We start from the raw sequence: 15290 nt of genomic DNA on the forward strand, positions 1-15290 counted from the left end.
ATCATTTCACCTGGACAGGAGTTGATTGGGTTAATACAGTATATTAGCAAGATTAATATGCCAAATCGGTTGATATATGCCAAATCGATTGTGTACGGACTTACTCATTGGCCCCTGACTGAGAAAAGCCGATTGAACACCTACAAGACTGGGAGGTTTCCATTTTAAGGGCAATTACGAGTTTCACTACATTTGAATTGTAAAAAGGAGCACTGCGATGAAAACACAGACCCACTCTGTTCTAATCCTAGTTCCTTATTCCACTTTGCGAGCACCCTGAAGAAAGGTGTTGCAGTATAAATTGTCCTCTGATTGGAGTTTTCAGATTGCAGTTAGATGAAAGCACTGAGACGGGGTTTTAAGGAGCCACTCTAGTGAAATTGAAGGGAGGACTCTTTGTACTAGAGAAGAGACAGATGGGACAGCAGGAGAAAGAGACCAAATACTATAATTTCATACTGTTCTAGTAAAATGACAATTACAGACAGAATATACTAATTTCTGCCCATCATAAATTGGAAGTGAATCGAAAATAGGCAAGCACAGCGTGGGGTCAATTATATCAAGAGCCATGATAAAATTATCCGGCTTCCATTTTGAGCCTTTTAATTACCTTTGATAGAGGCAAACTGTAGGATACCTCACTTTCCCGTCGGGAAAAACTGATTTAACATTTGAAGTAATTATTGGTAACTTTCTGTTTTTCAATTATTCCAAAGTTAACAGGATATAATTGTCAAAATGTCTCCCAGCGCTAACAAATTTGGTGTCCTAAAAATCGCTTGAAGGGACTATCCGAAGCCAGCAAAAAGATGTTCTCTGTGAAAATCTCTTTCAATTTCATGGAGAGAAAAAAATCATTAATAAAAACAGATTTTTTTTTAAATCCTGTGTCGGGGGGAATCATCTCTGAAATGCTGAAAAGGCTCATTCACCTGAATTCACTTGAGGTTGGGTGTCACTTCTTGGCGTGAAATGAAAAATGAGAGGAGTTGGAAGGTAAATGCAAGGCCTGTGTAGCTTAAACACACTCTCACAGAGGTGAGGGTAAAATGGCAAGCATGTCGAATGGTAGACCATGTGAGCGCATCGGGCAGATCAGGACGACAGATCAGGGAGTTTCTCTCTCTCTCGTTGTAGCCCTTGTGGAAAGCACCGCAGCATGGAGATGGCTGTCTACGGTCTACTGTACAACAGGAGAAGAACCCTACACCAACCCAAAGAGGAAACCCTCTGCCACCAACAATCAGAGCAACCAATTGGAAAGGGCTTATGAGATATAGATGACATTCAACACAAGCAGTGTGCATGTGTAGAGGCACACAGATTACCCCAAATATCCTTTCAATGGACAAAGGAGGTCCAGGAGATGAAGAAGATGAATGAAATACATGAGTTATTGACATACAACCACATGCACTCAGACTGAACACAGGACACAAAGTGCAGCATTCTTTTTTCAAATAACACCGCTTTTGGGTCATGACGACTTTGGTTTGGAGAGCGTTTTGAAAGCATGTTGGAGCTGGTCAATGGCAATGGGAATTGGATCTGAGCGATATGCATTTTCACTTGAAAAAAGGATACTGCATCTTTAAAACACTACATAACTAACCAAGGACATGTGCAGTCATTGTATTTTTTGGGGTTTGATTGTTTCTGTTTTGTTGTTGCTTGTCTGTTTACTTACAGGTAATATGAGTAAGAATAGTAGCTCCTCCTGGCACGCAAATCAGAGACAGCAGGATAAAGAAATATTGGTGAATGCAAAGTGGGAATCAGTCGAATCAACAAAAGCAGAATAAAAAGTACAAAACAACATTTTATCTCTATGAATTAACTTCCTTGATGTTAGAATTTCATTTTTTACATGCATTCCTTCAAATTGAGCTCCATGCAGTTTTATGTTCCAGTGTAATTGAAGATAGGGTGCAAGAAAATGATTTTCGTTACAAACATGTTAACAGTTCATCTTTTTGGTTCTGGTTGAATTTTGGGTGTAGTCATTATTGTCATGCATTAAAATACGGTCTCATTCACTTGGACAGTCAGACCGTCTTAAGACTGACTGTTGGTGTTATGGACTCGTCGTTAGATTTAGGCTACAGTGTTACATATGAAAAGGTAATGTCTTGATCACCGTAATGGAGATACACAGCGGGGAAAACAAATTGCAGCAAACTAAAGAACAAGCTGCTTGCTACCTGGAAAACAAGCAACGTCGTGGACCACCATTTTAAAGATGCAGTATCTTCTTTAAGTTGATTTCAGTAAGGGAACCACATTTTCATTATTGTATTAGATCAATGAATTGTGTCTTGCCCATAAGTGTTCATCTCCCCAGCAACTAGTGTTTGTAATGGAATCATCAAATATCAATTCACAACTTCCCTTCACACATGGCATGACCATTCAAGAAATACAACATGAAAACAAAAGAAGCATACAAATCTTGCCACAGCATTTACGTTTTGGCTCTAACCTTGATTGTTTCTGCGCAAAGCAATTACAAGATTCCAATATCCACTTCATTAACTTCTATTGCTTTGTAATATCATTGAGTTCTACTCTACTGGTCACCTGATTTTGGAAGAAAAAAAAAAATCAAGCCATTGCAACTAACAAGAGGAAGAGAGATTCAGACATACAGGCTCACTGGGTGTGAGAAAAAGACACCTTTCTTATATCTGACGGACTGAGAGGATGTCAGCACCAACAGCAACCAACTACACTGAACAAAAATATAAACGCATCATGCAACAATTTCAAATATTTGACCGAGTTAGTTCATAAAAGGAAAACAGCCAATTGATTGAAATTAATTTGGACCTAATCTATGATTTTGTATCTGTTGGTCACACATACCTTTATTTTATTTTTTTAAAGTAGGGAGGTGGATCAGAAAACCAGTCCGTATCTGGTGACCACCATTTGCCTCATGCAGCGTGACACCATCACCTTAGTATAGAGTTGATCATGCTGTTGATTGTGGGCTGTGGAATATTGCCCCATTCTTCAATCGCTGTTCGAAGTTGCTGGATATTGGCAGGAACTGGAACAACGCTGTCGCACATGTCGATTCGGAGCATCCCAAACATGCTCGATGGGTGACATATCTGGTGAGTATGCAGGCCATGGAAAAACTGGGACATTTTCAACTTCCAGGAATTGTGTACAGATCCTTGCAACATGGGGCCATGCATTTGAATGCTGAAGGCACTGTGTTCACAACATTGACGTCAGCAAACGGTTCGCCCACACGACGCTATACATATGGGTCTGCGTTTGTGAGGCCGCTTGGAAGTACTGACAAATTCTCTAAAACAAAGTTGCAGGCGGCTTCTGGCACCAGCTCTGGTGGACATTCCTGCAGTCAGTATGCCAATTGCACGCTCCTTCAAAACTTGCAACGTCTGTGGAATTGTGTTGTGTGACAAAACTGCACATTTTATTAGTCGCCTTTTGTCCCCAGCACAAGGTGCACCTGTGTAATGATCATGCTGTTTAATCAGCTTCTTGATATGCCGCACCTGTCAGGTGGATGGAATATCTTGGCAAAGGAAGAATGTATACAACAGGGATGTAAACAAATTTGTGCACAAAATGAGAGAAATAAGCTATTTGCGCGTATGGAAACTTTCTGGAATTCATCTCATGAAACAAACACTTTACATGCTGCATTTTATTTTTGTTCAGTGTACATTCAAGACATCCACAACAGGTTAAGCTAACTAGTTCCAAAACAAATGCATTTCTCTCTTTATATTGATTTTCACAGGAGTTCTCTTTACTTTGGGGACAAAGGGACATTAGTCATACTTCAGAATTCAATTACCATCAGTACTTTTAATCCATTCCAATGGGATTAGGAGCTTATGGCTCATTAGCACTCAATGTACCCCCATTGCTCTAAACACCAGTCCTTTTTAAGGCTGAAATTACAAACCAGGAAGCCATCCAAAAACTGAAAAGCAGGCGCTGCAATTAATGCCAATGACTTACATGAAAACTATTCAATGAAATGAACCCCTTCCCATCTCTCTGGAAAAGATTCTAAACCACAGGGAATAGATTAGCGAGATCTATTACAAAATATTGAACTACTATGCAACCACACCAAAAGTACACCAACATCAAACCAACACACTCCAATTGTTTGTAATACGGAACAAGGACATTTGTATGACAGACTTACTGTAGCATAATTCAAAAGTCACTCTTGACCCAGAAGAGCAATGACAAAGTCACCTTTTAATATCAAAGAAAAGGAAACGTTGTTATTGTCACTCAACCCACTTCTGTCACTCACGACCAAGGAGGGGAAAAAGACTCTGGTCGTGACCTGCTCTTATCTCCACAAAGTAAGCCTGGACCAGCTTCACTAAATCTTAAACACCCAGTGAAGAAAATGGAGGAGAAAAGAGTGAGGGGGAGAAGGAAGGGAAAGGGGGAATAAATAAGGAAGCTAAAGGAATGACCTGTGGTGCACAAGGGTGTGGCAGAATGAGATTTCTCTGAAGTTGAAAGGTTATAGAGGGGGGTGGCAGGGGAAATTAGGAGGGAGACAGCTGTAAATGAGCATAGGTCGTTAGGAACGAGGCCCTAATTGGCAGAACATCTAGAGAGACGCAGAGGCTGCTCTGCCAATTACGATTCATTTGGAAGGCTCACTCATCAGTAGTCACAGGCACTGCTTGACTGTCCAACACTTTAAACAAAGATACACTGTACACTCAGTGTACAAAACATTATGAACACCTGCTCGTTCCATGACAGACTGAACAGGTGAATCCAGTTGAAAGCTATGGTCCCTTATTGATTGTCACCTGTTAAATCCACGTCAAATCAGTGTAGATGAAGGGGAGGAGACAGGTTAAATAAGGATTTTTAAGCCTTGAGACAATTGAGACATGGAATGTGTATGTGTGCCAATCAGAGGGTGAATGGGCGAGGCATAAGATTTAAGTGCCTTTGAACTGGGTATAGTAGTCGGTGCCAGGTGCACAGATTTGTGTCTAGAACTGCAAAGCTGCTGGGTTTTTCACGCTCAACAGTTTCCCGTGTGTATCAAGAATGGTCCACCACCCAAAGGACATTGAGCCAACTTGACACAACTGTGGGAAGCATTGGAGTCAACATGGGCCAGCATCCCTGTGGCACGCGTTCGACACCTTGTAGAGTCCATCGAACAGCCTCAATTCGTTGGGGTGAGGGGAAAATCGGAGGGCAAAACATGTTCTTAATGTTTTGTACACTCAGTGTATGAATGAGAGGAACACCTCTCAATCATCAACCTCATTTGCTTTCTCCAGTACCCTCCAGTACCCTGTTCATGTGTTTGTTAAGCTGGATGATTAGATACTGTGTCGGTCAACCTGGGAAAAAAACATGAGTTGAAAAATCATTCATCAACCGCCCATGAACTATACAGGTGTCATCCTCTGTGTTAATTATGTGAGATATCAATATGTATACTCTTACATGGCAATTGACTTCTAAGAGGAGAGTGGGAAAAACTGTCATTCTGTTAAATGTCCACATGATGGTGCCATATGTCATGGAAAAAGAGAGAGAGAGAGAGAGCGAGACAGGGTGTGCAGGGTAACGGCACCTCTGCGCATATCGTTCCTGCTAAACCTGTTCAGCATGTAGAGATGTGCTCCGACTTGGGAATCGGCGCGTGTAATCAATATTTTCCCTTTAAAACAATCTCAATTTCTTTGGAGAATAATAGAACATGTGGGCTTTCCAAAAGCATTCATCACAGGTGCTGGGGACAGTTCAGTTTGCCAGTGTTCATTACAAAACCTTTTCTGGAAAAACTGAAAGAAATCAATAGGAGGTTCACAAAGTAATTACAGCACAACATCATTTAGTCTCTCAAGGCCCCAGATCCTTCCTGATCTCTGCAGCCTGCCTCCTCCAACATGACCCCAACTGTGTGTGTGTGTGTGTGTGTGTGTGTGTGTGTGTGTACATATTTGTATCAACAAATAAAAACACACACCTGACTGACCAATTCTTCGTAGTAAAGCCTCCATGACTAAAAAGAAAAGTAGCATTTAGACAACAACAGAAGTTTGGGCTTGTATATCAGCCCATGACCTTTCAAAATACGGTCTATTCCTCCATAACTTGTCTAAGTAGGAAAATACTAACACAAAAGTATAGTAAAAGCATGTTGAGTTTGGACTTAAATCAATTCCACTAACAGTCAATACTAGATTGCACAGGAGTTCATATAGGCTCAACCCACTCTCTGCATCAGTGGCTGTCTATTGGGGATGACTGGGGACTGTTTGTTCGCCAATTAATAACATTAACACAGTTAGATGGTCAACACAGTCAAACACCACAGAATAAAGGCCAGGAAATGTAAATAAATCTAGCGTGATAACCATGCAATAAACAGTGTTCTGAATTAGTTGAATGAAGCAGCGCCAGAATTACTGAGTGGGATGAGGAGGTAAAGCAGGTGACAAAATGATTGACCTTGAGGCTAGTAGAAACTGAGCACCGCTCAATAGCGTTGTTACAGTATGTATCCTGAATGCAACCCTCAACAAAAAGCTGTCCACCTTATTGTAAATGACAGCAAAAAAGCAGAAACCCTTGAACAACCTGCAGTGGAGTGCTAACGACCCACAGTAAATCACATTTGAATGCTACCTCTTCATTGGAAGACACCTCTCCAAGTCCTCAAATAAATATTCCACTTTGCAGCAAAGCTGTCTGTTCGCATTGTACACCACTGGTATGCACTTGTGTGAGTACACATCCACTTCAAAACCCGTGGCTTTTCAGACCAGCCACTTCAGATATAAAATCTCAGAAGATGTTAAGAGAACCTGGGGAAATCTATATGCTCATAAATTCACTGTGCTGCTCTGAGAGACGGGCCTTATGGGTCCTCGTCTAAATCAACTGCATGTACAGTACTCTGCCTGCTACCCCTTGAAACTCAATCCAACTCTCTACCAAACCCTGGTAAAACAGTATTACACCTAGTCTTGGCACTACAAAAACAATAACATACAGTACTGTAAGGGTCTTCCCCCCTCTCATCCCTCCTTCCTCCCCCTCCTAGTGTACTGTAGGCTGACTGACAGTCATGACCCAGCCTCACGGTTATGCTGATGGCATGGGATGGAGTAGAGGATGAGCTCATGGTGTCGCATAGAGCCAAGTAACACAGCGTTTCCTGTGTACGATGCTCCACTCACCTCTTCTTGACCAGAAGGATGGCTACCAGCACCAGCAGGATGAACACCAGCACCCCGGCACTGATGCCAGCGATCTTCACCACCCTGTCTGTCTGCTTAGCCGGGTCCGGGATCACCTCTGGTTCCTCTGTGGCTCCTAGGTAACAGGAGAAACAAAGAGAAATGAACAACAACAAAAAAAAGGGAGATTGTTGTAGTTTTGACCAGGAAACACACAACTTGAAACTGCGTAGTGAGTCTCTCCCAGCGGAAGCATGCTTTCTTCGACCACTTTAGTTGACCAGATGGTGGTCCACTCCGCGCCACATACATTCTGTTCCATCACACGTGAAGGCATACACTTCAAGATTTACTGTGGATGTCTTCCAGATTGAGCCACGTCACAGCAATGATTTGAGCACAAACACATTCAAAGAGACATCTGAAGACACAGCTACTCCTATTTCAATACACCGATATTCCAATTACTGTATAATATCTATGTGCACTGGTTCTACACACACTGATACCATGATTATGTTGGGTTTTCTACTAAATGCCATCAGAATTGAATTTCTAATTATGTTCCATACCCCCTATGGTCCCATGAGATTTTCCAAGCATGAATTCATCTGCGGTCTTTCAATACTTTCGAAATCTGCAGAGCCATTAAGTAAAGCATTGGGTGTGGATCCTCATTATAAAACAAAGAAACAACTATTATATCTTAGTACCCAACGGGTTACTTGCTAAACAAATGACAAAATAGGGACATACGCAAATACTGTCGAATGTGAACAGCAAACTCTTTTTTTATTCTTTTTTTACGATGTACCAAACAATAAAAAGTGAAAACAAATCTAAATATCTACACTGATACGGTTCCCTCTTTGATATATTGTAATATTTTGCTATTGATAAATACAAATGCAATAATCCTCGTTCTAATGCAAAACACACACTAAAAACAAAGCCTAATACTTCCCACTACTCTCTGGTCTCCCAGTACTTAGTAAAATGTGTTTCCTACAGTAGTGGTACACTGTAATGCTATTGTACAATTTCAACAACATAATTATTCTCTTGACCCAAGTCCTACATCTCCTATAACCTTCAGGGCAAATATGAGGTATAAAGGATATTTATCTCCCGACGCAACACTGAACCTAGTACATTCATTCATACAATAACATAGCCCTTTTATGTCAACAGCTGAATGATAACCAACCGTTTCCTATCAGCAAAACGAATGACAAATGCGACAGCTCCCATCTTATACCCATCCTCAGATTCAAACGGAAGGTGTTTACGGAGAATGATACAATGGGCCGACTGGCACAGATCTGAAAACAAAGCCCATCTTCAACCAGCACTCAAGCCATTATTCCCCGGGATCAATTCATTGGCCTAGTTTCTACAATGGGAGAGAAGACCAACACGCTGGCATCTGTGTCACTAGAGGGGCCACTCTTGTGTATTTCACTAACTCACCACCCTGAGGCAAGAGGACAACTAAAATCTTCCAAAGACAGACTACACCCCCCCCCCCATCTCCTTTAAAAAGCTTTTAGGAGCACAGCAGGTTTTAAATAAGTGCTGATTTCTATGACCCTCAAATCCTTTTTTTATATCAAGGAAGGGAAATCAATGGTCAGTGTTTTTCAGAGAGCAGGTTGTCATAATCTTAGATATTTAGATATTTTCACTGAAAATTGAGCGTAGAACATCATCTGTGATCGGAGAGATCGCTAACAAGTTGTGGATGGATGAAACTACCCTAGAGATCATGTCCAACAGCCACTAAAACACATCTAGGAACAGAAAGCAGGATGTATGTAGCAGGAAGGAAGTGGTCTCTGGGGATAAAACTAATCTCTGTCAGTGTAGGGGGGGGGGCTTTAGGGGCATAACCTTTGGGACTGCCTGTTGTACTTGACAGTGGGCCCCCTACCTCACACACCCCTCCCCATGTGCCTCTGCAAATCTCTCCCTCTTTCTATCAGGTTGGAGGGAGACGGAACGTCTACAGAAAGTGTCCCAGCGGAGCAGGACAAACTGTCCTTGTCTCTCACGTTGTCACCCACTGGCCATGCCGCCGGCTTCAACACTTCAACACTCCTACAGCTCCCCTCTCTCTGTTTGACAGCTCTTTCACCCTCACTTTAGCCATGCTATCGTACCCAGGAAAATTACTGTAACAGAAACAATTTTCTGGTATTTAAGTCCGGTTCAAATGCATTTAAGGAATCAAATCTGCTAAATTAACTGAAGCAGAATAGTTTGGTTCTGCTGAGAGTATTCCTGAATTTAGCCACACGGTGATAAACAATGCTGGACATTACTAGGATAGAACTGTGAGTTGTTCTGTCAAAGGTTGCTTATCATTCATTGCGGCAAATATTATGGAACAAAGGAATGGAGGAGTCAGTCACAGAAAAATGTCACCTTTTCACCAGTTGTTTTCTTCTTCCATATGGTAAAACAGCAGCAAGAAATAATCTCGTAGGCATACGTAACACTAATCCACTCAATGCTTTACATGCAACAGCCGGACAACGCCATCAAGAGCACCATAACAAATGTAATAGAACGCAACCAGAAAACCAATCGGTTTACTAGCAGAGGAGGTTTCACAATAGATGCTGACACCAGTTAAAAAGGTTATTTTATCAGGTCTGCAGCCCGGTATCAAATGTTTTGAGGTATTGCTTGAGACATAATCGCCATCTTGCCTCAAGAATACTTATGATTCTGTTCGAGCTTATGAGATACGTTCATGAAAAAAAAAAAAGTACAGGAGGAAATTCAAATGGAATTGGATTACAACTATTTTGCAGATAAAATTCCCAGCTTAAAATGAAAATCTATTTTCATTCCTGACGGTGGGCTACATGGCAGAGCCCTTATCAAATTCTATCTTGATTCGTTTGACAACCTTCAGGCCAATGTGCTTCGGAGACATTTGTACACGGAAAACAATTAATGACAACAGTTATTTATTTATTTATTTTAAAGTTAAAAAACAAAGCTTTCATATCCAATTAAGTTAGGGCAATTAAGGTGGTTCTCAATTCAGAGAATGAGAGCACTTCTAGCATTTAATCTATCACAAATGGAAAGCGTGAGTGATTGAGTATGACAGGCACAAGTGGCCAAAGCCTACACATACTCCAAGTGGGATACTGCATTGACACACACAAAGCTACTTGAAATTCTGAGCAGGACACAGTTCTGGGAAATGGATCGTTTATTGTTCAGACTAAACAACATTGTTAAGGGAGGATGTAACACATACATTTGTTGTATCTTACTCTCCTATAGGCTTATTTTGTTATTATTACCGGATTCATAAATCAATAAGCTACGTTTGGTATTCTCCTTTTGCAGTCATGAAACCACCCACCCCTAATTGAAGTGACACTGACGACACGGGCACACATAATTGTGACACTAATAAAAATCATCCACAGTTCAGTCACTTCATAAGAGTGTGTTGATGTGGCCAATGGATTCTCTCTACCAAAGCCATGATGAAAGATGCTACACTATTTTTTTCCCCCCCTGTCCGATCTTTGAAATGAACAACAAGTCCAACCCCTGTTGTGTCAATGCATAGACAGCTGTTTACAGATTATAGATACAGCGCTTTCCACGTCTGATAATCTAATAGCATTTGTGGGCTGATTTCTAAGCTTGGCCTTATAAATACACAGCACTTACTATATAAATCTGCATCTTAACTGATTAATAAGAACTGCATTACGGGGATACTCGTCCGAATCGAGGAGAAAAACACAAACACATAAATATCCAATTGATAAGCATAGAGATAAAGCTAAATGAATCTACGTTAATAATACACCACTGTGGGCGACAACATAATCACTGACGATGAGTTCCATGTTGGAACTTATCCTATTCTATCCGTGACCTAATGTAAGGCGAAGCAAGCTTGTCATTCCTAGCAAGAACAGCGTCAGTGATGTCAACCTTCGCTGAGAGCTGATGCAGCTATACTGATGAGTATTAGCTACCACCTTAGGCCGATATCAGGGATCAGATGTTTTGATCAGGAGATGTTTTGCCTGTAGCAATATCATCATATAGCTCTCTACTGAAGGACATTAGGGTTTTACTAGTTTCATACCTCCTAGTTTTCATACCTCCTAGTGGAATTAAAGTTGCTGCTGGGGTACATTCATCTTTTTTTACACTCAAGTCATTTAGCAGATGCTCTTATCCAGAGCGACTTACAGTTGGTGCTCCGTATGCAAGTACCATGGTCTTGTAGTGGATGCGAGCTTTGACTGGAAGCCAGTGGAGTGTGCGGAGGAGCGGGATGAAATGAGAGAACTTGGGAAGGTTGAAAACCAGGCGGACTGCTGGATAAGTTGCAGGGGTTTGATGGCACAAGCGGGGAGCCCAGCCAACAGCGAGTTGCAGTAGTCCAGACGGGACAGGACAAGTGCCTGATTAGGACCTGCGCAGCTTCCTCTGTGAGGTAGTGTCATACTCTACGGATGCTTTGATGTTTGCAGAGAACGACAGGTTGTTGTCCAGGGTCACGCCAAGGTTCTTTGCACTCTGGGAGGGCAACACTGTGGAGTTGTCAACCGTGATGGAGAGGTCTTTGAGCGGGCAGAAAGAGCAGTTCTGTCTTGTCGAGGTTGAGCTTGAGGTGGTGGGCCGACATCCAAGTTGAGATATCTGCCAGGCACACAGAGATGCATGTAGCCACCTGGGTGTCAGAAGGGGGGAAGGAGAAAAGTAGTTGAGTGTCATCCGCATAGCAATGATAGTAGAGACCACATGAGGATATGATGGAGCTGAGTGACTTGGTGTATAGAGAGAAGCGGAGAGGGCCTAGAATCGAGCCCTGGGGGACACCAGTAGTGAGAGTATGTGGTGCAGACACAGATCCTCTCCACGTCCCTGGTAGGAGAAGCCTGCCAGGTAGGATGCAATCCAAGAGTGTGAATAGCTTGCGACGCCCAGCCCTGAGAGGGTGGAGAGGAGGATATGACGGTTCATGGTGTTGAAGGCAGAGGAGAGATCTAAGAGGATGAGAACAGAGGAGAGAGAGTAGCTTTGGCGGTGCGGAGAGCCTCCGTGACACAGAGAGCAGTCTTGGTTGAGTGACCCGTCTTGAAGCCTGACTGGTAAGGTTCAAGAAGATAATTCTGAGAAAGATAGCGAGAAAGTTGATCAGAGACAGCACGCTCAAGTGTTTTGGAAAGAATAGCAAGAAGGGATACAGGTCTATAGTTTTTGACGTCAGATGCGTCGAGTGCTGGTTTCTTGAGGAGGGGAGCAACTCGGGACATTTTGAAGTCTGAGCAGACACAGCCAGTGTTCAGGGATGAGTTCATGAGGGAAGTGAGGAATGGGAGAAGGTCTCCAGAGATGGTCTGGAGAAGGTAGGAGGGGATGGGTTTGAGCAGGCAGGTTGTCGGTGGGCCAGACCTCACTAGTTGCAGGATGTCATCTGGAGAGAGAGGGGAAATAGAGGTCAAGGTGTAGGGTAGTTCTGTGTGATTGAGACCAGTCAATAGGCTGAGTGAATGAGTAGTGGATGTCGTCACCCTTTTTTCAAAGTGGTTGACAAAGTCGTCCACAGAGAGGGAGGAGTGGGGGGGGGTGGAGGATTAAGGATGCAGGAGACGGTGGAAAATAGTTTCCTACGGTTAGAGGCAGAAGCTTGAAATTTAGAGTGGTAGGAAGTGGCTTTAGCAGTGGATACAGAGGAAGAGAAGGTAGAGAGGAGGATGTCCTCCGAAAATGTTGTTTTCCTCCATTTTTTTTTGCTTAGCTGCCCGCAGCCCTGTTCTGTAAGCTCGCAATGAGTCACTCCGACATGGAGCAGGAGGGGAGGGCCATGCCGGCCGGGAGGAAAGGCAACCGTGCGAGTCATGGGATGTGGAAAGGGAGGAGAGTAGGGTCGAAGAGGCAGAATCAGGAGACAGGGGGGAAAAGGATTTAGCAGAAGGGAGAGATGATAGGCTTGAAGAGGAGAGTAGTGGGAGAGAGAGAAGTAGGGTGGAACTCAATTACCTGTGGACTTGATGGGACTATTTGCTTCTATGTCGCCTAGCCTAGTGCCTTTTGAATGCGATGCTGAAGCTAAACTGACTGACCCTTTAATTGTAGTAAGAGACATAGTCATAAGTACTTGAAATACTTGGCCAGTTAAATCCAATGCACTTGCAAAAATGCATATTCAGCATAAATGTTGTCCATAATCTATAATGCAGATCATTTCAATAGTGCAAGAGGACAGAGTCCATAAATCGGCAACCTATTTCCCTTTGATTTACATCACGGATGAGCTGGCACTGTATGAATTGTAACAATTGAATGACCACTCCCTCTTAATCACCATATCCAACAGCATGGCTTTATTATGAAAACCAGTGAGCTTTCTCTCTCTCTATCTGTGGAATCCAAAGGGTTGGCACTGCTAGCCCCCTGTTCCCACAGAAACAAGCTGTTCACCAGAGAAGGTGCTTTACAAGCGCGAATGTTACAAATAAATAAGCTTTCCTTAATTCTGCCTCAATCCAGATCCTCGCTGCACGACAATTCTCTTGGAAGAGTGACAGAAAATAAAGTGGCACACACATTATCACGTAACAGTTCTTCATCGGAGCACGAGAGAGGGCATTCATTGGCTACTGGGAAAAGTGAAATCCAACTGTACTGTACGGTCAATGCATTAATATTGGGCAAGAAGGACTTTTATTGTTGTACAAATAAGCAAAAATGTAAGTCTTACCTTTCGTTGCAAGTCTCAGACATTGTGTTTTTGTTTCCTGTGGAAAATAAATTAAATTCAAATTAAATACAATACAACATAAGGATTTTAATTCATTCAAAAAGGTGGGGTGGCAAACAATGCTCCTCGATGTAAAACTCAGTTTTAAGACAGACTTAAAATAACCCAATGGGTTAACATTAGAGAATCCTATTGGCTGATAGAGCGTGGTACATATTCACCTTCTCCACGCTGCTGACGGCCTGGAAGTAGATGTTATAGTTCTTCCTGGGAGCGAGCGGAGGATTCCAGAAGCCGTGGTATGTCTTGTTGTCGCCCACCGTGAACGGAGAAGGCTCCGGAAGGTTCCCAGGCGGGAGTTCTGCCGCAAAGTAATACGGTGAACCGCCACTGGAGGCGTGGAAGGAGACTGGGACCTGGTAGCAGTCCACGGAGCTGGCCTCCCTGCGTGTGCGATGAGGATTCAGCTCCTCCACTACGATCTGATAAGCACTGCGGAGAGGAACAGGACATCACAGGCAATCAGTCCTCACAAAACAGCACAAGCAAACAAAGTCAGCTAGCCAAACAAAAGCAGGCTAATCTTAAAGCAATCTCTCACTTCACAGAGCACAGAGAGGGCATGCCAAATGAGTTGAACTGCTGGAATTAGCCCTGGCTTGGTAACATCGTACACGCTGCAGGCCATGATATCTCTACCTGAGCCCATTTATCTGCACATAGCCTTTAACTAATAACAGTCCATTCTCTCAGACTGGGAGGCTGTAGACTAAAGAGAAAGGGCTCATGAAACTCCGGTGGGAGTAAACAGGTTGTGTCTCTCATTAGTATTACAAAGTCACACTGACGTGCTTCGTCTCTCCCCCTAAGGGTCTTAACGTGGCAAGACACGCACTAACCACAGTGCCAGGGCAACTTATAAACACAGCGCAGAGCGAGGAGAGGAGGAGAGGAGGAGCGCCCCTCGCACACCCATGGAGCTGTAAACCTAGCAGAACCCTTGGTAATGACTGCCCGGGGGCGCATCTCTCTCTCCACCCTTCCGCCTTTCCCTCACCATTAACGCCCAGCGGCATGACAGCCTTCGCCACCTCCCTGACCTTCCATAGCTCCTATTTTAGCTCAAAGCGCCACAGATCTAAAATGCAAGTGACACTCCATAATGCCGGGCGCAGATGGACACAAAATCTGCCCCCTTCCACCGAAATAGAGTGAGTGCTCTGGCTCGTTTCCTCTTCCTTGTATCGCTTGTCAAACTGTTACAAATTACCTGAGCAGATGGCCTGAAGGCTCATTATAGCTCAATCCCTAATACA

General features: G+C 43.1%; 1 protein-coding gene across 15 annotated transcripts in view; it reads right to left on the reverse strand.

Moving 5' to 3' along the window:
* The window catches only part of ptprk (protein tyrosine phosphatase receptor type K), a 154134-nt gene that overhangs the window by 14726 nt on the left and 124118 nt on the right, over positions 1-15290 (reverse strand). For 7 of the 15 annotated variants that reach the window (XM_042300684.1, XM_042300686.1, XM_042300690.1 and 4 more), the window contains exons 12-14: positions 14196-14466; positions 13975-14011; positions 7224-7359 (exon numbers count right to left, since the gene is read on the reverse strand). In XM_042300684.1, the coding sequence (XP_042156618.1) occupies positions 7224-7359; positions 13975-14011; positions 14196-14466 (444 nt within the window). Of the gene's footprint in view, positions 1-1690; positions 1721-6007; positions 6044-7223; positions 7360-13974; positions 14012-14195; positions 14467-15290 lie in introns of all 15 variants that reach the window. The other 8 variants (XM_042300680.1, XM_042300677.1, XM_042300683.1 and 5 more) reach the window with 3 other exon arrangements.

This window comes from Oncorhynchus tshawytscha, linkage group LG18 (assembly GCF_018296145.1).
Source record: "Oncorhynchus tshawytscha isolate Ot180627B linkage group LG18, Otsh_v2.0, whole genome shotgun sequence".
NCBI lineage: Eukaryota > Metazoa > Chordata > Actinopteri > Salmoniformes > Salmonidae > Oncorhynchus > Oncorhynchus tshawytscha.